This window comes from Salvelinus fontinalis, chromosome 7 (genome assembly GCF_029448725.1).
Source record: "Salvelinus fontinalis isolate EN_2023a chromosome 7, ASM2944872v1, whole genome shotgun sequence".
Lineage (NCBI taxonomy): Eukaryota > Metazoa > Chordata > Actinopteri > Salmoniformes > Salmonidae > Salvelinus > Salvelinus fontinalis.
Genome location: NC_074671.1, coordinates 63,819,326 through 63,844,856, shown reverse-complemented (window position 1 = coordinate 63,844,856; position 25,531 = coordinate 63,819,326). Strand labels below are relative to the sequence as shown.

General features: G+C 46.7%; 1 protein-coding gene across 2 annotated transcripts; it reads left to right on the top strand.

The window, feature by feature from the left end:
- The first annotated feature begins 722 nt into the window (after nucleotides 1–722).
- LOC129860137 (cullin-4A-like) lies at nucleotides 723–22,981 on the top strand. Of its 2 annotated transcripts, XM_055930473.1 has the most exons (19): nucleotides 723–1,349; nucleotides 1,991–2,106; nucleotides 2,847–2,951; nucleotides 6,295–6,363; nucleotides 6,486–6,559; nucleotides 6,840–7,002; nucleotides 7,340–7,429; nucleotides 7,549–7,631; nucleotides 7,831–7,898; nucleotides 9,615–9,733; nucleotides 9,832–10,024; nucleotides 10,209–10,424; nucleotides 14,970–15,055; nucleotides 17,970–18,077; nucleotides 18,246–18,359; nucleotides 19,514–19,619; nucleotides 20,830–21,002; nucleotides 21,460–21,612; nucleotides 22,444–22,981. In XM_055930473.1, exons 1-19 carry the CDS (start codon nucleotides 1,208–1,210, stop codon nucleotides 22,537–22,539), a joined length of 2,274 nt encoding a protein of 757 aa, XP_055786448.1. In that variant the 5' UTR covers nucleotides 723–1,207; the 3' UTR covers nucleotides 22,540–22,981. The 2 variants fall into 2 exon arrangements, with proteins under 2 accessions (XP_055786448.1, XP_055786449.1); XM_055930474.1 differs by lacking the exons at nucleotides 19,514–19,619; nucleotides 20,830–21,002; nucleotides 21,460–21,612; nucleotides 22,444–22,981 and adding an exon at nucleotides 18,639–19,507.
- The last annotated feature ends 2,550 nt before the right edge of the window (nucleotides 22,982–25,531 follow it).

The following is a 25,531-nucleotide window of genomic DNA, read 5'->3' as shown; positions in this document are numbered from 1 at the left end:
CGAGTATCCCACTGGTTACTGCATGAAGGTCCCCGTTGAGCATACCATTAATAGCTACATGAACGCCCCCCCCCACACAAGCATACCATTGTTTCCTGCATGAACACCCCCCCCCCCCCTCAAGAGCACGCCATCTTCATGTTTGCATGACACTTTTGATATTCTAGATTACCTCTGATTGTCTATGCGATTAAACATTTACCAATATAAGTATAAAGAGGGGTTCCTAAAGATGCAGGAATGCCCACATGCAGGAATGCCCCGAATTGCGGGCTGTAAATACACCTTTCTCGTCTGTCCAAGAAAATGAAACCATTTAAACATGTTTAAAATTAGCAACTAAATGTAGAATACTGTACACTATCATACATTTTAATCTAGTTAACTTTTAGAACAGGGTAAACTGATAAAATCCCGATGCACCAATCCTGCACCAATTTATATTCCACCATCACAGTTGGAAACACACATTTTTTGCCTTGAGTCTACATCATTTGAATAAGAGTTTTATGTGTTATTGCTTGTACCTAAAATGCTTTTACATCATGCAAAATCGACAAAAGTCGATGAATTTCACTGAAGTAATTGAATAGGAAATGTAATTGGGGCCCTTTAAAGATGAACTCTTGTTAAAAAAAAAAAAGTCTAAATAATTTTTAAGTTTCAAACATCACATGTGAAGAATGCGAATCTCCCAAGATGCACTTGTCAAGGAGGGGGGGGGTAGAAAGCCATTTTGTTATGTTTGCTATGTGGCTAGCGCCACATCTCCAGCGGTAGCATAACGATGGATAATTTCAGATTAAATATAGCTTTTAATTTGTTTCACACAATGAAGTCTGAAATATATAACATTTAATATTTGCATCATTTTAATACGGGCCAGGGAGGGACGCAGCTGTTATACTAAATTGTTTGTTTCGCTAACTAAACTAGCTAACGCGTTAGCTTACTTGAACGAAATCTAATTTTCAGTTGTTCGGTTCATCCAAAAGTTTCCCTGCGATTTATGGCTTTGGGCTAGGTATCTACTTTTGCTCAAGTGAGGGATCGGACTAAGTGGTGAATCGTAAATGATTTAAGAAACAGGGTCAGAGTTGTATAATCCAACTTTAGGCTCGTTTGAGAGGACGAGTAGAAGTGCCGCTGACAGGCTAACGTTAGCTAACAACTCTTCACAACAACGGCCCTCTGCATTAATCTAATAATGGCAGAAGACATACGACAGGACAAGAAAGCAAACTTCTCTGCTCTGACGGAGCACAACAACAACGGAGTGACGAAGATTTCTGGCCTGGCCTCCAACAAAACTGGCGCCTCCAAGAAATTAGTTATAAAAAATTTCAAAGGTAACGCGTGCTGAATAGCTTGTTAACGTTAGCTGGCTAGCTAACCGTGCTAACTAGCTAAACGTTATTTGGCCGTTTTACCTGACTATCAACTATCGGTTAGTAATTGGCTAACTAGTTAACTCTAGTTATGTAACGTGTAACTCCCCATAAGTGGCAGCGTAACTAAAGTTCATATTTGAAAGTTGTCCATGATGGCCAGCTGGGTAGCCTAGGAAGTTTCTAGACCAAGTTAGCTTGTGACATATTTGAAGCAATTGATAGCCATGGCATGTAAACAACAGAATATTCCGTTGCAACCAGACCCTGGAAATATTGCTCAACTCTGTTTACGTCATCTAGCTAACTTTACCAAGCTAATGACATTCTGGCAGAATAAATATATATTTTTTGCATACAATTTAGACATTTGTTGACTCTGTCCCTGCCAGATGTTTACATATGGTTGTCCTTCAGTCAACTGTTTTCCTTTAGTCAACTGTTTACAAACAATATTCTCCTTGTTTACAAATTAACTTTACATTTCTCCTCATTTAAATGAGGTAAACAGTTAGAGGCTTAAAAAAACGAATGGTTGTATTGATTGTCTGTCTAACCATTTTGCTGTGCCTTGGTGTGGCGTAACCGTTGTGTGTTCCCAGACAGGCCAAAGCTAGCGGACAACTACACTGAGGACACCTGGCTGAAGCTGAGGGATGCGGTAGGAGCCATCCAGAACAGCACCTCCATCAAGTACAACCTAGAGGAACTCTACCAGGTCAGGCCTAAAGCATCAAACATCATGCACACAGTGGCACTTTCAGGACATGGAACACATGGTTTGTGGAGAGCTACAGCCCTTATTTACCTTAATAAATCACAGGCCTAGTTCATGTGTCCACCGGGCCTTGATGATATGCCTATATCCAAGTCCCAGTGTTTCCATGTGAATAATATGTACCGATATGGGCACTTTTATTGTCTGCATCTGTATGACACCGTTACTCCAGCTGTCTTGTTATGTGACCTGCTGGTTGCCCTTTACTGTCTGTATCTGTGTACTATTACACCAGCTGTCTTGTAACGTGACCTGCTGGTTGCCCTTTACTGTCTGTATCTGTGTACTATTACACCAGCTGTCTTGTAACGTGACCTGCTGGTTGCCCTTTACTGTCTGTATCTGTGTACCATTACTCCAGCTGTCTTGTCATGTGACCTGCTGGTTGTCCTTTACTGTCTGTATCTGTGTAACATTACTCCAGCTGTCTTGTCATGTGACCTGCTGGTTGTCCTTTACTGTCTGTATCTGTGTACCATTACTCCAGCTGTCTTGTCATGTGACCTGCTGGTCACCAGCCTGTTGACTTGGTTAACCCTGTCACTCTGACCAGTCACCAGCCTGTTGACTTGGTTAACCCTGTCTTGTAACTTTTGCTATTATTAAGCCAGTAAACAGGGAGGATGACTTACAGAATTTAGAGGTGAACATACTAAGTATTCCTGTCTCCTCTGTTTCAGGCGGTGGAGAACCTGTGTTCCTATAAAGTATCCCCCACACTGTACAAGCAGCTCCGTCAGGTCTGTGAGGACCATGTCCAGGCCCAGATACATCAGTTCAGAGAATATCCTTTACACTCTGTGTGTCTTTGCCATGTGGAAGTGTGCTCCTATATTTTTGTCTGTGTGGATGTTTCTAAAAGCCTGTTTGGTGGGTTTCTAGTTGACTTGATAGGAATGTCTGTCATTTATGATGCTGCATGACAGTGTCTCCTCTGAGGAGATAAACATGTTTTATAACAATCTCTAACATGTTTTAGAACCATCCCTAACACGTTTTAGAAGCATCCCTAACATGTTGTTTTAGAACCGTCTCTAACATGTTGTTTTAGAACCGTCTCTAACATGTTGTTTTAGAACCGTCTCTAACATGTTGTTTTAGAACCGTCTCTAACATGTTGTTTTAGAACCGTCTCTAACATGTTGTTTTAGAACCGTCTCTAACATGTTGTTTTAGAACCGTCTCTAACATGTTGTTTTAGAACCGTCTCTAACATGTTGTTTTAGAACCGTCTCTAACATGTTGTTTTAGAACCGTCTCTAACATGTTGTTTTAGAACCGTCTCTAACATGTTGTTTTAGAACCGTCTCTAACATGTTGTTTTAGAACCGTCTCTAACATGTTGTTTTAGAACCGTCTCTAACGTGTTGTTTTAGAACCGTCTCTAACGTGTTGTTTTAGAACCGTCTCTAACGTGTTGTTTTAGAACCGTCTCTAACGTGTTTGTTTTAGAAAAAAATAGTTGTTTTGTATTGCTGCACCTTGTGTTTCTTGGCTATTTACATTGTTTTGTTCACAAGCTACGTTGTTTTTCAATGTTTGATTTTGCTTCAACTGCCTGTGAAGACGTCAGCTAGTCTACTGTATTATAAACTGTCTGGTTCCAGCCCTGAATGCTGATTGGCTGACAGCCGTGGTATATCAGACCATATACCACGGGTATTTCAAACCATTTATTTTTACTGCTCGAATTACGTTGGTAACCAGTTTATAATAGCAATAAGGCACCTCGGGGGGGTTTGTGGTATTTGGCCAATATACCACGGTTAAGGGTTGTATCCGGGCACTCTGCAATGCGTTTTGCTTAAGAACAGCCCTTAGCCGTGGTATATTGGCCATATACCACCCCTCGGTCCTTATTGCATAAATATCTCACAGGCACACTGTCACGGAACACTCCAGCGGCTGGAATACCATCATTGCCACAATAACCTTGTCCTGGGTCTCCCTGATAACACTTGTTTATCTGGTTGGTTGTGACTGGGGCGGCTTAAAGGAACCTGGCAGCCTCCTGTTAGAGCTGTATGTCTTCTCAGCGGGCCGCTGTGTAGTAGTGTCTCTGTACCAGCTGTATGTCTTCTCAGCGGGCCGCTGTGTAGTAGTGTCTCTGTACCAGCTGTATGTCTTCTCAGCGGGCCTGCTGTGTAGTAGTGTCTCTGTACCAGCTGTATGTCTTCTCAGCGGGCCGCTGTGTAGTAGTGTCTCTGTACCAGCTGTATGTCTTCTCAGCGGGCCTGCTGTGTAGTAGTGTCTCTGTACCAGCTGTATGTCTTCTCAGCGGGCCGCTGTGTAGTAGTGTCTCTGTACCAGCTGTATGTCTTCTCAGCGGGCCTGCTGTGTAGTAGTGTCTCTGTACCAGCTGTATGTCTTCTCAGCGGGCCGCTGTGTAGTAGTGTCTCTGTACCAGCTGTATGTCTTCTCAGCGGGCCGCTGTGTAGTAGTGTCTCTGTACCAGCTGTATGTCTTCTCAGCAGGCCGCTGTGTAGTAGTGTCTCTGTACCAGCTGTATGTCTTCTCAGCAGGCCGCTGTGTAGTAGTGTCTCTGTACCAGCTGTATGTCTTCTCAGCGGGCCGCTGTGTAGTAGTGTCTCTGTACCAGCTGTATGTCTTCTCAGCAGGCCGCTGTGTAGTAGTGTCTCTGTACCAGCTGTATGTCTTCTCAGCAGGCCGCTGTGTAGTAGTGTCTCTGTACCAGCTGTATGTCTTCTCAGCGGGCCGCTGTGTAGTAGTGTCTCTGTACCAGCTGTATGTCTTCTCAGCGGCCCGCTGTGTAGTAGTGTCTCTGTACCAGCTGTATGTCTTCTCAGCGGGCCGCTGTGTAGTAGTGTCTCTGTACCAGCTGTATGTCTTCTCAGCGGGCCGCTGTGTAGTAGTGTCTCTGTACCAGCTGTATGTCTTCTCAGCGGGCCGCTGTGTAGTAGTGTCTCTGTACCAGCTGTATGTCTTCTCAGCGGGCCTGCTGTGTAGTAGTGTCTCTGTACCAGCTGTATGTCTTCTCAGCGGGCCGCTGTGTAGTAGTGTCTCTGTACCAGCTGTATGTCTTCTCAGCGGGCCTGCTGTGTAGTAGTGTCTCTGTACCAGCTGTATGTCTTCTCAGCGGGCCGCTGTGTAGTAGTGTCTCTGTACCAGCTGTATGTCTTCTCAGCGGGCCTGCTGTGTAGTAGTGTCTCTGTACCAGCTGTATGTCTTCTCAGCGGGCCGCTGTGTAGTAGTGTCTCTGTACCAGCTGTATGTCTTCTCAGCGGGCCGCTGTGTAGTAGTGTCTCTGTACCAGCTGTATGTCTTCTCAGCGGGCCGCTGTGTAGTAGTGTCTCTGTACCAGCTGTATGTCTTCTCAGCGGGCCGCTGTGTAGTAGTGTCTCTGTACCAGCTGTATGTCTTCTCAGCGGGCCTGCTGTGTAGTAGTGTCTCTGTACCAGCTGTATGTCTTCTCAGCGGGCCGCTGTGTAGTAGTGTCTCTGTACCAGCTGTATGTCTTCTCAGCGGGCCGCTGTGTAGTAGTGTCTCTGTACCAGCTGTATGTCTTCTCAGCAGGCCGCTGTGTAGTAGTGTCTCTGTACCAGCTGTATGTCTTCTCAGCGGGCCTGCTGTGTAGTAGTGTCTCTGTACCAGCTGTATGTCTTCTCAGCGGGCCTGCTGTGTAGTAGTGTCTCTGTACCAGCTGTATGTCTTCTCAGCGGGCCGCTGTGTAGTAGTGTCTCTGTACCACTACGTTTGACATGTTGTTCATTCAGCAGACACTCTTATCCAGAGATACTTACAGGAGCAATTCGGTTTACGGTGCTTTGCTTAATGGCACATCGACATATTTGTCTCCTAGTCTGCTCAGGGATTCGAACCAGCGACCTTTCGGTTACTGGCCCAACTCTCCTAACCGCTAGGCTACCTGCCGCCCAGGGGGCACTTTGGACCTCTTCAGCCAGCTAGCTGCACACAGCGACACGCTGCTTGGACTGATGGCACATGAACATCCCTGTAATGGGGATCTCTATAAACTAACTACACAGTTTGTAGTCATCAGAAGGTTGTCATGTTTTCAACCTGGTGCGAGCCGAGGCCCCGTCCAAAGAGTGTTTGACTGTTGTTTGATTTGAATTGAGGCCCGTTCCTTAACCTTAGCGCCTCACAGAGTCCCTGGACAGCCTGTCTTTCCTGAAGAGGATGAACCGATGCTGGCAGGACCACTGCAGACAGACGGTTAGTCAGACAGCCTTTATCATCTCAACTTTGTCTTGATCATGTGACATTTAATCTGTCTAAAATGTATGTTGTAGATTAGTCTAATGTCAGTGTGTTGTGTGTAACCTGGTTTACTGCAGATCATGATCCGGAGTATCTTTCTGTTCCTGGATCGTACCTACGTGCTCCAGAACTCCCTGCTCCCCTCCATCTGGTAAGAGACCCGTCCACTAGCCATTAGGAGACACAAACATTCATCCATTCTCAGTGGTAAACGGCTTTCCTGTTCTGAGATGGTGAACGTTTCTTTCTGTCCTCTGACAGACTGTCTGAAATGGAACCCTATTCACTTCGCAGTGCTCTACCTTTGACGAGGTCCTCATTGGGCTAAAAGAGTTCACTATGTAGGAAATAGGGTGCCATCTGGGATGCAGACATTTACTGTTCATCGTGAACGTTACCGTTACCGTCCACCGTGACTGTGTGTTCCACAGGGATACCGGGCTGGAACTCTTCCGGAACCACATCGTGAGCGACGGGGCTGTCCAGAAGCGCACGGTCGATGGGATCCTGGAACAGATCGAACGTGAACGCAACGGAGAGACCGTGGACCGCAGCCTTCTCCGCAGCCTACTGGGCATGCTCTCAGATCTTCAGGTGATTGGTCAATGTTTCATAAGGCTTGTCTTACCATTTGGCCAATGAACCAATCAAGTCAAGGCAGTCAGTTGCTAGTCATACGAGTGCATTTTCTTAGCAGTGTAAAACTATTGTTCCGTAGGCAGATAGTATGTAGATTCTCTGATCTCCTGGTGTAATCTATTTTCTCCCTCCTCAGGTCTATGTAGATTCTCTGATCTCCTGGTGTAATCTATTGTCTCTCTCCTCAGGTCTATGTAGATTCTCTGATCTCCTGGTGTAATCTAATGTCTCTCTCCTCAGGTCTATGTAGATTCTCTGATCTCCTGGTGTAATCTATTGTCTCTCTCCTCAGGTGTATAAAGAGTCGTTTGAGGAGCGTTTTTTGATGGAGACTAACAGACTGTACGCTGCAGAGGGACAGAGGCTGATGCAGGAACGAGATGTGAGTGACAGCCGTCAATCAAATGCTTTAATTCCATATTATGACCACGCCCCTATATAGATAGCATACTTGGCTTTCTCCTAGTGACGGTCATAAGTGACGTGTATGTGTGTGTCCAGGTGCCGGAGTACCTGCATCATGTGGCTCGTCGGTTGGAAGAAGAGAACGATCGTGTCATCAGCTATCTTGACCAGAGCACTCAGTAAGACCCGCCTCTTCCTCCACACCCCTTAGACTGACAGGCCTGTGCTCCAATCAGAGTACACGAGATCATCTCACAGATTTTAACCACTTTACTTACTCTTTCACCCTCCCTTCCATCTCTTTATCATCTCTCTCTCTCTTTCACTCCCTCCTCCATCTGTCTATCATCTCTCTCTCCCTCTGTTTGTATTCAACAGGAAGCCACTTATCTCTAATGTAGAGAAGCAGCTGCTTGGAGAACACATGACGGCCATCTTACAGAAAGGTATCTATCAGCAGTATGTGATATTGACCCTCCTCCTCCAGGTCTCAGTATTCTGTTAGACGGTAACCGGGTGATATTGACCCCCTCCTCCAGGTATCAGTATTCTGTTAGGCGGTAACCGGGTGATATTGACCCTCGTCCTCCAGGTCTCAGTATTCTGTTAGATGGTAACCGGGTGATATTGACCCTCCTCCTCCAGGTCTCAGTATTCTGTTAGACGGTAACCGGGTGATATTGACCCTCTCCTCCAGGTATCAGTATTCTGTTAGACGGTAACAGGGTGATATTGACCCCCTCCTCCAGGTCTCAGTATTCTGTTAGACGGTAACAGGGTGATATTGACCCCCTCCTCCAGGTCTCAGTATTCTGTTAGACGGTAACAGGGTGATATTGACCCTCCTCCTCCAGGTCTCAGTATTCTGTTAGACGGTAACCGGGTGATATTGACCCTCCTCCAGGTCTCAGTATTCTGTTAGACGGTAACCGGGTGATATTGACCCTCTCCTCCAGGTATCAGTATTCTGTTAGACGGTAACCGGGTGATATTGACCCCCTCCTCCAGGTATCAGTATTCTGTTAGACGGTAACCGGGTGATATTGACCCCCTCCTCCAGGTATCAGTATTCTGTTAGACGGTAACCGGGTGATATTGACCCTCCTCCTCCAGGTCTCAGTATTCTGTTAGACGGTAACCGGGTGATATTGACCCTCCCCTCCAGGTCTCAGTATTCTGTTAGACGGTAACAGGGTGATATTGACCCTCTCCTCCAGGTATCAGTATTCTGTTAGACGGTAACCGAGTGATATTGACCCTCCTCCTCCAGGTCTCAGTATTCTGTTAGACGGTAACCGGGTGATATTGACCCTCCTCCTCCAGGTCTCAGTATTCTGTTAGACGGTAACAGGGTGATATTGACCCTCCTCCTCCAGGTCTCAGTATTCTGTTAGACGGTAACCGGGTGATATTGACCCTCTCCTCCAGGTCTCAGTATTCTGTTAGACGGTAACCGGGTGATATTGACCCCCTCCTCCAGGTCTCAGTATTCTGTTAGACGGTAACAGGGTGATATTGACCACCCTCCTCCAGGTCTCAGTATTCTGTTAGATGGTAACCGGGTGATATTGACCCTCTCCTCCAGGTCTCAGTATTCTGTTAGATGGTAACCGGGTGATATTGACCCTCCTCCTCCAGGTCTCAGTATTCTGTTAGACGGTAACCGGGTGATATTGACCCTCTCCTCCAGGTCTCAGTATTCTGTTAGGCGGTAACCGGGTGATATTGACCCTCGTCCTCCAGGTCTCAGTATTCTGTTAGATGGTAACCGGGTGATATTGACCCCCCTCCTCCAGGTCTCAGTATTCTGTTAGATGGTAACCGGGTGATATTGACCCCCCTCCTCCAGGTCTCAGTATTCTGTTAGATGGTAACCGGGTGATATTGACCACCCTCCTCCAGGTCTCAGTATTCTGTTAGATGGTAACCGGTTGATATTGACCCTCCTCCTCCAGGTCTCAGTATTCTGTTAGACGGTAACCGGGTGATATTGACCCTCCTCCTCCAGGTCTCAGTATTCTGTTAGACGGTAACCGGGTGATATTGACCCTCCCCTCCAGGTCTCAGTATTCTGTTAGATGGTAACCGGGTGATATTGACCCTCCTCCAGGTCTCAGTATTCTGTTAGACGGTAACCGGGTGATATTGACCCTCTCCTCCAGGTCTCAGTATTCTGTTAGACGGTAACCGGGTGATGGAGCTGGCTCTGCTCTACCAGCTCTTCAGTAAGGTGAAGGGAGGACTCCCCACTCTGCTGCAGCACTGGAGAGACTACATCAAGGTACTGTCTGTCTTTATATTACTTCTCTCTGTCTTTATATTACTCTCACTCTGAAACACTTCTATTGACTCTAGTCTCACTGAGATGTCTCCTAACAGAGTTTTGGTGGTGAGATTGTGGGCACCCCAGAGAAGGATAAGGACATGGTTCAAGACCTGTTGGACTTCAAGGATAAGATGGACAACGTGGCCCAGGGCTGTTTCAACAGAAACGAGAGCTTCATCAACGCTATGAAGGAGGCCTTTGAAGCTTTCATCAACAACAGACCCAACAAACCTGCTGAACTCATCGGTGAGGATAAGACCGCTGTGTGTGTGTGCAAAGAGTCAGGGCAGGAGATATTTAAAGGCACCTGGAATCTTAAAACGAATGTTCCATTTGCTTAAAACACCAGTCAGAGATCCCACGCCAGTTATGTTGATATGAGTGTTTCCTGTATGTTTTATCTAACTGGCGGTGTCCTGTCTCTGCACAGCGAAGTACGTGGACTGTAAATTGCGGGCGGGCAACAAGGAAGCTACCGAGGAGGAGATGGAGAGAATTCTAGACAAGATCATGATCATCTTCCGCTTCATCCACGGGAAGGATGTGTTCGAGGCCTTTTATAAGAAGGACCTGGCCAAACGCCTGCTGGTGGGGAAGAGTGCCTCCGTGGACGCTGAGAAGTCCATGCTGTCCAAACTCAAACACGGTAAGTTGTCCCAACTCAAACACTGTATGATAACAGGATACACTGCAGTGATCTCCAACATTACAACTTTATCACCATCACATGTTATGGTATCTGTGTTGAAGCAGGCTTTGTTTGTGGGTAGGGACTACAACTAACTTTTTGGTCTGGCAGCCACTCCAGTTTTACCAGACAAAATATTGTTAAGTTAGAACAACAACAAAAAACGAATGAGCTTTGTGACGTTTCAGAAGCTTTGTGACGTTTCAGAAGCTTTGTGACGTTTCAGAAGCTTTGTGACGTTTCAGAAGCTTTGTGATGTTTCAAAAACAAATGTATTACTAGTAAGAAGTGATGTGGTATAGGGCTAATCATTTTAACTAACTTTTTTAACCAAAATATCACAGATGAGACATGTTAAGCTGCCCCTTTAAGGGCGGCAGGTTACCGTGGCAACGATGGTACTCCAGCCGCTGGAGTGGTCAGTGACGGTGTGCCTGTGAGATATTAGAGTAGATGGTCTGACTAGTAGCTGACGTCTTCACTGGTAGTTGAAGCAAAGTCAAACATTGAAAAACAACGTAGCTTGTGAACAAACCAATGTAAATAGCCAAGAAACACAAGGTGCAGCAATACAAATCAACACAAGGTGCAGCAATACAAATCAACACAAGGTGCAGCAATACAAATCAACACAAGGTGCAGCAATACAAATCAACACAAGGTGCAGCAATACAAATCAACACAAGTTTTCACTTCAGTGGACTTTCCAGTAAATTAGACTTCTATGCCTGTGCATATTGAGCACTTTCAATCCCAGTGTTCACAGCTCCCAAGCCAGGCGTTGTTGCAGCGCCTCACGGGATATATATTTTAGTGGATACCTAGTTCTTTGCGATTACCTACCATCTATGAAACAAAATGACCAAACAGTTCCTGCAGCATTTATTTAGTTATAAATGTTTTCCTACTTGACTTCCTGACGACATGTTTATTTGTAAATGTGAGTGAAATCCTCGCGCTCTGTTGCCCTGACCACCCGCCAACATGGCTGGTGAAGTAGACATCTTTACCCACCAACATGGCTGGTGAAGTAGACATCTTTACCCATCAACATGGCTGGTGAAGTAGACATCTTTACCCGCCAACATGGCTGCTGAAATAGACATCTTTACCCACCAACATGGCTGGTGAAATAGACGTCTTTACCCACCAACATGGCTGGTGAAATAGACGTTTTTACCCACCAACATGGCTGGTGAAATAGACGTCTTTACCCGCCAACATGGCTGGTGAAGTAGACATCTTTACCCGCCAACATGGCTGGTGAAGTAGACATCTTTACCCATCAACATGGCTGGTGAAATAGACGTCTTTACCCACCAACATGGCTGGTGAAATAGACGTCTTTACCCGCCAACATGGCTGGTGAAGTAGACATCTTTACCCGCCAACATGGCTGGTGAAATAGACATCTTTACCCACCAACATGGCTGGTGAAATAGACGTCTTTACCCACCAACATGGCTGGTGAAATAGACGTTTTTACCCACCAACATGGCTGGTGAAATAGACGTCTTTACCCACCAACATGGCTGGTGAAATAGACGTCTTTACCCACCAACATGGCTGGTGAAGTAGACGTCTTTACCCGCCAACATGGCTGGTGAAATAGACATCTTTACCCACCAACATGGCTGGTGAAATAGACATCTTTACCCACCAACATGGCTGGTGACGTGGACATCTTTACCCACCAACATGGCTGGTGAAGTGGACATCTTTACCCACCAACATGGCTGGTGAAATAGACATCTTTACCCACCAACATGGCTGGTGAAATAGACATCTTTACCCACCAACATGGCTGGTGACGTGGACATCTTTACCCATCAACATGGCTGGTGAAGTAGACATCTTTACCCACCAACATGGCTGGTGACGTGGACATCTTTACCCACCAACATGGCTGGTGAAGTGGACATCTTTACCCACCAACATGGCTGGTGAAATAGACATCTTTACCCACCAACATGGCTGGTGACGTGGACATCTTTACCCATCAACATGGCTGGTGAAGTAGACATCTTTACCCACCAACATGGCTGGTGACGTGGACATCTTTACCCACCAACATGGCTGGTGAAGTGGACATCTTTACCCACCAACATGGCTGGTGAAATAGACATCTTTACCCACCAACATGGCTGGTGAAATAGACATCTTTACCCACCAACATGGCTGGTGAAATAGACGTCTTTACCCACCAACATGGCTGGTGAAATAGACGTCTTTACCCGCCAACATGGCTGGTGAAATAGACGTCTTTACCCGCCAACATGGCTGGTGAAATAGACATCTTTACCCACCAACATGGCTGGTGAAATAGACATCTTTACCCGCCAACATGGCTGGTGAAGTAGACATCTTTACCCATCAACATGGCTGGTGAAGTAGACATCTTTACCCACCAACATGGCTGGTGACGTGGACATCTTTACCCACCAACATGGCTGGTGAAGTGGACATCTTTACCCACCAACATGGCTGGTGAAATAGACATCTTTACCCACCAACATGGCTGGTGAAATAGACATCTTTACCCACCAACATGGCTGGTGACGTGGACATCTTTACCCATCAACATGGCTGGTGAAGTAGACATCTTTACCCACCAACATGGCTGGTGACGTGGACATCTTTACCCACCAACATGGCTGGTGAAGTGGACATCTTTACCCACCAACATGGCTGGTGAAATAGACATCTTTACCCACCAACATGGCTGGTGACGTGGACATCTTTACCCATCAACATGGCTGGTGAAGTAGACATCTTTACCCACCAACATGGCTGGTGACGTGGACATCTTTACCCACCAACATGGCTGGTGAAGTGGACATCTTTACCCACCAACATGGCTGGTGAAATAGACATCTTTACCCACCAACATGGCTGGTGAAATAGACATCTTTACCCACCAACATGGCTGGTGAAATAGACGTCTTTACCCACCAACATGGCTGGTGAAATAGACGTCTTTACCCGCCAACATGGCTGGTGAAATAGACGTCTTTACCCGCCAACATGGCTGGTGAAATAGACATCTTTACCCACCAACATGGCTGGTGAAATAGACATCTTTACCCGCCAACATGGCTGGTGAAATAGACATCTTTACCCATCAACATGGCTGGTGAAGTGGACATCTTTACCCAACAACATGGCTGGTGAAATAGACATCTTTACCCACCAACATGGCTGGTGAAATAGACATCTTTACCCGCCAACATGGCTGGTGAAATAGACATCTTTACCCGCCAACATGGCTGGTGAAGTAGACGTCTTTACCCACCAACATGGCTGGTGAAATAGACGTCTTTACCCACCAACATGGCTGGTGAAATAGACGTCTTTACCCACCAACATGGCTGGTGAAATAGACGTCTTTACCCGCCAACATGGCTGGTGAAATAGACGTCTTTACCCACCAACATGGCTGGTGAAATAGACATCTTTACCCGCCAACATGGCTGGTGAAATAGACGTCTTTACCCACCAACATGGCTGGTGAAATAGACGTCTTTACCCGCCAACATGGCTGGTGAAGTAGACATCTTTACCCGCCAACATGGCTGGTGAAATAGACATCTTTACCCACCAACATGGCTGGTGAAATAGACGTCTTTACCCACCAACATGGCTGGTGAAATAGACGTTTTTACCCACCAACATGGCTGGTGGAATAGACATCTCACCTGCCAACATGGCTGGTGGAGTAGACATATCACCTGCCAACGTGGCTGGTGGAATAGACATCTCACCTGCCAACGTGGCTGGTGGAATAGACATCTTTACCCACCAACGTGGCTGGTGGAATAGACATCTCACCCACCAACGTGGCTGGTGGAATAGACATCTTTACCCACCAACATGGCTGGTGGAATAGACATCTTTACCCACCAACATGGCTGGTGAAATAGACGTCTTTACCCGCCAACATGGCTGGTGAAATAGACATCTCACCCGCCAATGTCAAAATCTACCCGCATTTGGCGTTTTTATTTAATTTTAGGCCCTGTGTTCGTGGGATAATGTCAAATGTCCTCCGGCAGATGCTGATTGTTGCCTCAGCAGTGAGGTTAGCCCATCGGTGGTTTGTCACTACCTCTGGTGTGTGACTGTAGAAACACCACCAGTCACCAGGTCATGCAATGTATTTAAGCACTAAGGCCCGTAGGAGGTGTGGTATGTGGCCAATACACCACAGCTAAGGGCTGTTCTTATGTACGACGCAGTGCAGAGTGCCTGGATCCAGCCCTTAGCCGTGGTATATTGGCCATATACAACAAACCCCAGAGGTGCCTTATTGCTATTATAATCTGGTTACCAAGGTAATTAGAGCAGTAAAAATAAATGTTTTCTCATACCTGTGGTATACGATCTGATATACCCTGGCTGTCAGCCAATCGGCATTCACGGCTCGAACCACCCTGCTTATAATACTCTATAAAAACTTGTTAACAGGAAGTGAGTGTGATGATTTGTGACTTCCTGTCCCTGCAGAGTGTGGAGCGGCCTTCACCAGTAAGCTGGAGGGGATGTTTAAGGACATGGAGCTCTCCAAAGACGTTATGATCCAGTTCAAACAGGTTAACACACAGACTCATATCACTACTTACTGTAATATTTACCACCAGGGAATCATAGATGCCACCTGACTTGAGACGATGTTGTCGTCAGTCCTCCGTGACGCTCGTCCCTCAACCATTCTGTCTTGTAGGACGTGGAACTCGTATTTCAATATTTAGTGTCCGTTGTTTTAAAATCAAAACATACTGTACTTCCTAATTGTGTTATTTCACTGCACTCTCGTATGACTCAATGGAATATGAAGAATAACTAGCTCCATTATTGCAGATGTTACAGGGATTCATCAGTTTACAATTGTGAGAAGGAAGTAAACGGGTAGCTGTCTCCTATACAAGTTGTGTGCCAGGACGTTGGTCGCTAGTGCCGTGACTTTCAGCTGTGGAGCTGTTGTAGCTAGCTAGCTTAGTGACATGGCTACAGTTGTAGCTAGCTAGCTTAGTGACATGGCTACAGTTGTAGCTAGCTAGCTTAGTGACATGGCTACAGTTGTAGCTAGCTAGCTTACTGACATGGCTACAGTTGTAGCTAGCTAGCTTACTGACATGGCTACAGTTGTAGCTAGCTAGCTTACTGACATGGCTACAGTTGTAGCTAGCTAGCTTACTGACATGGCAACAGTTGAAGTCGGAAGTTTCTATACACTTAGGTTGGAGTCATTAAAACTCGTTTTTCAACCACTCCACAAATTTCTTGCTAACAAACTATAGTTTTGGCAAGTTGGTTACGACATCTACTTTGTGCATCACACAAGTAATTTTTCCAACAATTGTTTACAGACAGATTATTCCACTTATAAGTAACTGTCACAATTCCAGTGGGTCAGAAGTTTACATACACTAAGTTGACTGTGCCTTTAAACAGCTTGGAACATTCCAGAAAATGTCATGGAGGTAGAAGCTTCTGATAGGATAATTGACATCATTTGAGTCAATTGTAGGTGTACCTGTGGATGTATTTCAAAGCCTACCTTCAAACTCAGTGCCTCTTTGCTTGACATCATGGGAAAATCAAAAGATATCAGCCAAGAACTCAGAAAAAAATTGTGGACCTCCACAAGTCTGGTTCATCCTTGGTAGCAATTTCCAAACGCCTTAAGGTACCACGTTCATCTGTACAAACAATGGTACGCAAGTATAAACACCATGGGACCACGCAGCCGTCATACCGCTCAGGAAGGAGACGCGTTTGGTCTCCTAGAGGTGAACGTACTTTGGTGCGAAAAGTGCAAATCAATCCCAGAACAACAGCAAAGTACCTTGTGAAGATGCTGGAGGAAACGGGTACAAAAGTATCTATATCCACAGTAAAACAAGTCCTATATTGACAACCTGAAAGGCCGCTGAGCAAGGAAGAAGCCTCTGCTCAAAAAACGCCATAAAAAAGCCAGACTACGTTTAGCATCTGCACATGGGGACAAAGATCGTACTTTTTGGAGAAATGTCCTCTGGTCTGATAAAACAAAAATAGAACTGTTTGGCCATAATGACCATTGTTATGTTTGGAGGAAAAAGGGGGATGCTTGCAAGCCGAAGAACACCATCCCAACCGTGAAGCACGGGGGTGGCAGCATCATGTTGTGGGGGTGCTTTGCTGCAGGAGGGTCTGGTGCACTTCACAAAATAGATGGCATCATGAGGATGGAAAATTATGTGGATTTATTGAAGCAACATCCCAAAACATCAGTCAGGAAGTTAAAGCTGGTCGCAAATGGGTCTTCCAAATGGACAATGACCCCAAGCATACTTCCAAAGTTGTGGCAAAATGGCTTAAGGACAACAAAGTCAAGGTATTGGAGTGGCCATCACAAAGCCCTGAACTCAATCCTATAGAGAATGTGTGGGCAGAACTGAAAAAGCATGTGCGAGCAAGAAGGCCTACAAACCTGACTCAGTTACACCAGCTCTCAGTTGGAATGGGCCAAAATTCACCCAACTTATTGTGGGAAGCTTGTGGAAGGCTACCCAAAATGTTTGACCCAAGTTAAATAATTTTAAAGGCAATGCTACCAAATACTAATTGAGCGTATGTAAACTTCTGACCCACTGGGAATGTGATGAAAGAAAATAAAAGCTGAAATAAATCACTACTATTATTCTGACATTTCACATTCTTAAAATAAAGTGATGATCCTAACTGACCTAAGACAGGGAATTTTTACTAGGATTATATGTCAGTAATTGTGAAACCTGAATTTAAATGTATTTGGCTAAGGTGTCGTGTAAACTTCCAACTTCAAGTGTGTGTGTCAGCTGTACAACTGAAATGTGTCTTCTACATTTAACCCTACCCCTCTGAATCAGAGAGGTCCTTGGGGGGGGCTGGCTTAATTTACATCAACGTCAATTGGCATATTGTTAGTTTAGATTAATTCGGGCAGAAATGGGATTCAGCAGATGTCACCTAGGTAATATTTTCTCATGTTAGACAGCACATTGTAGCCAAACTACTTTGGAGCTATCCCATTAGCCTTTTGCGAGATCAGAGACAGATCTGTGCAGTCCGAAACGACGCTCTATCTGACGTAAGAAAATGCAATGACAAAAGATAGCAATCAATCGTTCAAACAGGTTCATATCAATATGGGAAGAGAAAGTACACAAACACTGAGCAATATTACTACTGTAATATATCGATTTACCACAGAGAATCATGTATAACAACTCTACTAATTGGGGTAATCCAATGTTGTGTTTACATTTGTTTCCAGATGAATTATTGAATTAAGGAATAATCAATTTACACACCATTTTCCAAGAAATTTAGGATTTGATTGTCTCACACTACAGGACATTTAATGTATTATATTACAGTATTGAACAAGGTTGTCTCCCCCAGTACATGAATGTATTGAGTCAGGTTGTCTGTCTCCTCCAGTACATGAATGTATTGAGTCAGGTTGTCTGTCTCCTCCAGTACACCCAGAACCAGAATGAGCCCAGCCAGCTGGAGCTGACGGTCAACATCCTCACCATGGGCTACTGGCCCTCCTACACTCCTATGGAGGTCCACCTGCCCCCTGAGGTATGTCTGTCTGTCTGTGGTTGGGTGGTGTGTATGCTAGCAATAAGTACTGTAGAAGGTATGAATCTAATCTGAGTGTTGGTTAGGTTTTATGAAGCCTATATAAAGTATCTCTCTCCTCCTCGCTCTTCCCCTCCTCCTCGCTCTTCCCCTCCTCGCTCTTCCCAGATGGTGAAGCTCCAGGAGGTATTCAAGCTGTTCTATCTGGGGAAACACAGTGGCAGGAAGCTCCAGTGGCAGCCCACCCTGGGCCACGCTGTTCTAAAGACTGAGTTTAAAGAGGTGAGACAAAGGTTTCCCTACAACAGTGCTTCTCTGGTCCTCAAATAGCCACCAGGTTAAACATGCTGGGATACAATAGAAATGGTAGGTGACGACCAGAGCAACACTGTCTGAGAAGATGGACAGCTTTCTTTGTTTGAAATGTCAAATTTCTAATGCGTCTTTTACCAAGGAGCTGCAGGTGTCTCTGTTCCAGACGTGTCTCTGTGTGTGTGTCTACAGGCTAAGAAGGAGCTGCAGGTGTCTGTTCCAGACGTGTCTCTGTGTGTCTGTCTACAGGGTAAGAAGGAGCTGCAGGTGTCTGTTCCAGACGTGTCTCTGTGTGTCTGTCTACAGGGTAAGAAGGAGCTGCAGGTGTCTGTTCCAGACGTGTCTCTGTGTGTCTGTCTACAGGGTAAGAAGGAGCTGCAGGTGTCTGTTCCAGACGTGTCTCTAACTGTGTGTCTGTCTACAGGGTAAGAAGGAGCTGCAGGTGTCTGTTCCAGACGTGTCTCTAACTGTGTGTCTGTCTACAGGGTAAGAAGGAGCTGCAGGTGTCTGTTCCAGACGTGTCTCTGTGTGTCTGTCTACAGGGTAAGAAGGAGCTGCAGGTGTCTGTTCCAGACGTGTCTCTAACTGTGTGTCTGTCTACAGGGTAAGAAGGAGCTGCAGGTGTCTGTTCCAGACGTGTCTCTAACTGTGTGTCTGTCTACAGGGTAAGAAGGAGCTGCAGGTGTCTGTTCCAGACGTGTCTCTGTGTGTCTGTCTACAGGGTAAGAAGGAGCTGCAGGTGTCTGTTCCAGACGTGTCTCTGTGTGTCTGTCTACAGGGTAAGAAGGAGCTGCAGGTGTCTGTTCCAGACGTGTCTCTGTGTGTCTGTCTACAGGGTAAGAAGGAGCTGCAGGTGTCTGTTCCAGACGTGTCTCTGTGTGTCTGTCTACAGGGTAAGAAGGAGCTGCAGGTGTCTGTTCCAGACGTGTCTCTGTGTGTCTGTCTACAGGGTAAGAAGGAGCTGCAGGTGTCTGTTCCAGACGTGTCTCTGTGTGTCTGTCTACAGGGTAAGAAGGAGCTGCAGGTGTCTGTTCCAGACGTGTCTCTAACTGTGTGTCTGTCTACAGGGTAAGAAGGAGCTGCAGGTGTCTGTTCCAGACGTGTCTCTGTGTGTCTGTCTACAGGGTAAGAAGGAGCTGCAGGTGTCTCTGTTCCAGACGTTGGTGCTTCTGATGTTCAACGAGGGGGAGGAGTTCAGCGTGGAGGAGATCAAATCAGCCACTGGCATAGGTACAGCTTCTCCCTCTGTCTGTCTGTCTTCATAGGTACAGCTTCTGTCTGTCTTCATAGGTACAGCTTCTGTCTGTCTTCATAGGTACAGCTTCTGTCTGTCTTCATAGGTACAGCTTCTGTCTGTCTTCATAGGTACAGCTTCTCCCTCTGTCTGTCTGTCTTCATAGGTACAAAGTTCTACATTAATTTTCTCTGGTACTTTCCTTAGATTAAACTAACGACTCTCCTTATTTATCTCTAGTTTAGATTAGGATCCCCTTCAACCGATGCCAATGGAGACAGCTAGTGTTACTGGGCTCCGACACATAAGGAAAAACATTGTCATGTAGTCTCGCTTGTCATTGTAACCAGAGGGCTAATATTAATACTATGCATGCCAGTCTCTCTTGGCTAAGAGTTGAGGAAAGACTGACTGCGTCACTTCTTGTTTTTATAAAACCACATTGTGTTGGAAATTCCAAATGGTTTGCTTAGTCAACTTCCACCAGACATGCCACCAGGGGTCTTTTCAGAGTCCCCGGGTCCAGAACAAATGAAATGTACAGTATTATGCAGAGCCATGACTGCATGGAACTCTAACATCTTATATAGCGCAAGTGGACAGCAAACCAACGAATAAAGCAACATTACAGCACCACGCCTCTCCCCATGTGACCTACTTGTTGTGTGTATGTATCTATCAGTTCCACGTACATGTCAGTACACACAAACACATACACACAACAAGAAATACGCTTTTTGTGGTTATGAAAAATTTCTGGCCTCTTATTTCTGATCATGAAACATGGAACCAACACTTGTTGCGTTTATATTTTTGTTCAGTATAGGAAAAAAGTAGAGGACTTAGAGAGCGGCCCTGCGGTACACCACACTTTACATGTTTGACATTAGAGAAGGTTCTGTTAGATTGCCATATCGTATATATTTCTCAACCGGTTAGGGTCAATAATACCAAAGGCTGCACTGAATTCTAACAGTACAGCTCCTGCAATCTTATCCCTTTCAACCAGTCATCAGTGATTTGTGTCAGTGCCGTACATGTTGAGTGCCCTTCTAATCACCTCGATCTCTCTTCTACATTCATCTCATTGCGTATTTGGGGTAATTAACATTTTGGCTCATTCATGAAACGCATGTAATTTCCCCAATTTAAACTTGATGAAATGAAGTAGTGTAAGCGTGATCTGTGTCCCCTTTCCGTCCCCAGAGGAGGGTGAGTTGAGGCGTACCCTGCAGTCTCTGGCCTGTGGGAAGGCGCGCGTCCTCAATAAGACTCCCCGGGGGAAGGACATCGAAGACGGAGACCGCTTCAACTTCAACAACGACTTCAGACACAAACTGTTCCGCATCAAGATCAACCAGATTCAGATGAAGGAAACGGTAGGGTTAACACCTCTCTCTGTCTCTGTGAAGGAAACGGTAGGGTTAACACCTCTCTGTCTCTGTGAAGGAAACGGTAGGGTTAACACACCTCTCTGTCTCTGTGAAGGAAACGGTACGTTGTCAAGTCTGTGCCTGCCTGTTGAACAGAAAGGAGTGCTGACTCCTCTAATCATTGTGTCTGTTATATCAGACTAATTCATCCATATAATGGTGCTTTCCACTGAGGGTTGACGCCTCAAGTTCCCGTCATTTAAATCTTATTGCCTAAACGTTGAGTCCCTCCCTTGCCCATCATTGGAGGAAGTGTGGCCATCATGCATTCACACAGTCAACTCTGGAGTTGGAGTCAATTCATTCAGGAAGTGAAACGTTCACAGAAAATAAACAGTGAATTACAATTCTGTGTGTTGTTTCTGTGTGTGTGTGTGTGTGTGTTGTTTCTGTGTGTGTCCAGGTTGAGGAGCAGGTGAGCACCACTGAGCGTGTGTTTCAGGACAGACAGTACCAGATCGACGCGGCCGTTGTCCGCATCATGAAGATGAGGAAGACCCTGGGCCACAACCTGTTGGTGTCAGAACTCTACAACCAGCTCAAGTTCCCTGTCAAGGTACTCTTTCATTTTCACTCTCATTTCTTTTCTTTCGCTTTTGTTCTTTTTTCCTGCCCTGAAATATAGTCACATGTGAAACAGGCATTCACATCACGTGAACTGTACACCCTCAGCTTTAAGCTGCATACCCTTCAGAGTGTCATTCCTCTGTGTGTTCTCTCTCCTCGGTGTCACTGCTCTCTGTGTGTTCTCTCTCCTCGGTGTCACTCCTCTCTGTGTGTTCTCTCTCCTCGGGGTCACTCCTCTCTGTGTGTTCTCTCTCCTCGGGGTCACTCCTCTCTGTGTGTTCTCTCTCCTCGGGGTCACTCCTCTCTGTGTGTTCTCTCTCCTCGGGGTCACTCCTCTCTGTGTGTTCTCTCTCCTCGGGGTCACTCCTCTCTGTGTGTTCTCTCTCCTCGGGGTCACTCCTCTCTGTGTGTTCTCTCTCCTCGGGGTCACTCCTCTCTGTGTGTTCTCTCTCCTCGGGGTCACTCCTCTCTGTGTGTTCTCTCTCCTCGGGGTCACTCCTCTCTGTGTGTTCTCTCTCCTCGGGGTCACTCCTCTCTGTGTGTTCTCTCTCCTCGGGGTCACTCCTCTCTGTGTGTTCTCTCTCCTCGGGGTCACTCCTCTCTGTGTGTTCTCTCTCCTCGGGGTCACTCCTCTCTGTGTGTTCTCTCTCCTCGGGGTCACTCCTCTCTGTGTGTTCTCTCTCCTCGGGGTCACTCCTCTCTGTGTGTTCTCTCTCCTCGGGGTCACTCCTCTCTGTGTGTTCTCTCTCCTCGGGGTCACTCCTCTCTGTGTGTTCTCTCTCCTCGGGGTCACTCCTCTCTGTGTGTTCTCTCTCCTCAGCCTGGAGACCTGAAGAAGCGGATTGAGTCGCTGATCGACAGAGACTACATGGAGAGAGACAAGGAGAGTCCCAACCAGTACCACTATGTGGCCTGAGGGGGGGCGCCACCTCCATCCTCACCACCCCTCCGGTGCCCTGCCAGTGGGCTCAGATAGTCAGCATCAGCTGGCCCTGATATAGCCCCACCTCTCCTTGAACTGCCCCACCCCACCCCCTCACCGCCCCTCCCCTGTGCTTCTGGGGCCCAGCTCTGAGAGGGCCAGTCTGGAGGCTAGAGCCCAACCTGGTCCAACACCAGCCCAGCCAACACCACCCTCGGGGGGGGGGGGGGACTCAGAGCAGGGCAGGCTGGGTCCTGGGGCTGGAGGAGTCTGTCTGGTGGGTGGAAGGCCGGCCGGCACAAATCATCCGCTGACGACGCTAACAACGAGAACCACGTAGCACTTTCTCAAATGTGTTGTTTTGGGAAGGGGGGGGGGGCTGGCTGTGATCCATCCACATCTATCTTTATCAGTCTCAGTTCCACTGTAGTTTAGTTTTGGGGGGGGGGGGGGGGGGGGGCTGGCTGTGATCCATCCACATCTATCTTTATCAGTCTCAGTTCCACTGTAGTTTAGTTTTGGGGGGGGGGGGGGGGCTGGCTGTGATCCATCCACATCTATCTTTATCAGTCTCAGTTCCACTGTAGTTTAGTTTTGGGGGGGGGGGGGGGCTGGCTGTGATCCATCCACATCTATCTTTATCAGTCTCAGTTCCACTGTAGTTTAGTTTTGGGGGGGGGGGGGCTGGCTGTGATCCATCCACATCTATCTTTTTCAGTCTCAGTTCATCTGTAGTTTAGCTCCTGGGGATTATTCAGTTTTTTTTCTGTGAGGTAACATAACTTCCCGGCCTGGGATAACACTGTGACAGTGTTGTCAGACAGGGTACAGGAACAGGTTGGGGGGGTCACATGGATACCGAGACAAGGAGTGACAAGGGGAGGGATGATTTTGGGTCGGTGAACACTCTCCTGTATTTTGACCAACACTTTCCACGCTCTGAATTTTGTAGACCAGATTGTATTCTTTGTAAGAGAGAGAAAGGAAACATGAATAAATTGATATTTAATGAAGAGTTAATTCATGGTGTGAACATCAAATGGATTGAGTATTTGTGTATAACATAGTGGTGTGACTGAGTACTTGTGTATAACATAGTGGTGTGGCTGAGTAGTTGGTTGACCTTGTGAGAAATAATCCTCAACTGAATCGCAAGTGTTCTCCGTTCATCCTTTCAACTGTGTTCACCAACATGATGTTTCTGTGTGTGTATGGAGGGAGCTACAGGCTGACAGGACATGGCTCCGGGCCAGGCTGACAGGGCATGGCTCCGGGCCAGGCTGACAGGGCATGGCTCCGGGCCAGGCTGACAGGGCATGGCTCCGGGCCAGGCTGACAGGGCATGGCTCCGGGCCAGGCTGACAGGGCATGGCTCCGGGCCAGGCTGACAGGGCATGGCTCCGGGCCAGGCTGACAGGGCATGGCTCCGGGCCAGGCTGACAGGGCATGGCTCCGGGCCAGGCTGACAGGGCATGGCTCCGGGCCAGGCTGACAGGGCATGGCTCCGGGCCAGGCTGACAGGGCATGGCTCCGGGCCAGGCTGACAGGGCATGGCTCCGGGCCAGGCTGACAGGCTGATGTGATTTCTGTCTGTGAAGTGGAGTCATTCCTCAAACAAATTATAATTGCTTTAGTAGGAGGATCGTGAGTGACCTGTGATGTCAGAGATTCTGGTCCCAGCTTGTCTCCTTTTGGCATGCTGTTGTGGAATAACCTCTCCTCACCCCTGGGTTTGTCTAAAGTGGCTTCCTCTTGTCTCCTCTCCATCTCAACTAAAACCAAGTCCTTTCACCAGCAGTTTGCTATTGAATAGTTAAATTATTTCACAAGTATAGTAAAGCAAGGTATTTTAAACTATTGCAATTCTCCTCAGTGAGGCTGCCCCTCCACTCCTCCCAACAGAACAGGGTGTTTGTGGCTTAGTGATGAGTCAGAGGAGCTGCTGCTGCTGCTGCTTGTAAGTGTTGCATTTACTAGTCCTCTTATCACACCACCACCCCTACATTCTCAACAACCTTACTGGCCAGGAGCCCTGAAGAAATCAACCCTACTGGCCAGGAGCCCTGAAGAAATCAACCGTACTGACCAGGAGCCCTGAAGAAATCAACCGTACTGACCAGGAGCCCTGAAGAAATCAACCGTACTGGCCAGGAGCCCTGAAGAAATCAACCGTACTGGCCAGGAGCCCTGAAGAAATCAACCGTACTGGCCAGGAGCCCTGAAGAAATCAACCGTACTGGCCAGGAGCCCTGAAGAAATCAACCGTACTGGCCAGGAGCCCTGAAGAAATCAACCGTACTGGCCAGGAGCCCTGAAGAAATCAACCGTACTGGCCAGGAGCCCTGAAGAAATCAACCATGTTTTAGTCGAATTAAAAAAAAACACTACATACGCACACACAACACACACTTTTGAATCTTATTATCTATGATGCCTAGTCACTTGACCTGCCTTTATGTACATATCTACCTCAAATACCTTATTATTATCTATCCTGATGCCTAGTTACTATACCCTGCCTTCATGTCCATATCTACCTCAAATAGCTCGTACCTCTGCATGTTGATCTGGTACTCCTGTATATAGCTCCACATTGATCTGGTACTGGTACTCCCTGTATATAGCTCCACATTGATCTGGTACTGGTACTCCTGTATATAGCTCCACATTGATCTGGTACTGGTACTCCCTGTATATAGCTCCACATTGATCTGGTACTCCCTGTATATAGCTCCACATTGATCTGGTACTGGTACTCCTGTATATAGCTCCACATTGATCTGGTACTGGTACTCCTGTATATAGCTCCACATTGATCTGGTACTGGTACTCCCTGTATATAGCTCCACATTATCTGGTACTGGTACTCCCTGTATATAGCTCCACATTATCTGGTACTCCTGTATATAGCTCCACATTGATCTGGTACTGGTACTCCCTGTATATAGCTCCACATTATCTGGTACTGGTACTCCATGTATATAGC

What these genes read in the sequence shown, in the direction of transcription:
- LOC129860137 (XM_055930473.1), top strand. Translation starts at nt 1,208, where the DNA reads ATGGCAGAAGACATACGACAGGACAAGAAAGCAAACTTCTCTGCTCTG. An exon ending in TCCCTGCTCCCCTCCATCTG is followed by an intron (nt 6,560 to 6,839) that starts GTAAGAGACCCG and finishes TGTGTTCCACAG; the next exon opens with GGATACCGGGCTGGAACTCT. An exon ending in GGCTGATGCAGGAACGAGAT is followed by an intron (nt 7,430 to 7,548) that starts GTGAGTGACAGC and finishes GTGTGTGTCCAG; the next exon opens with GTGCCGGAGTACCTGCATCA.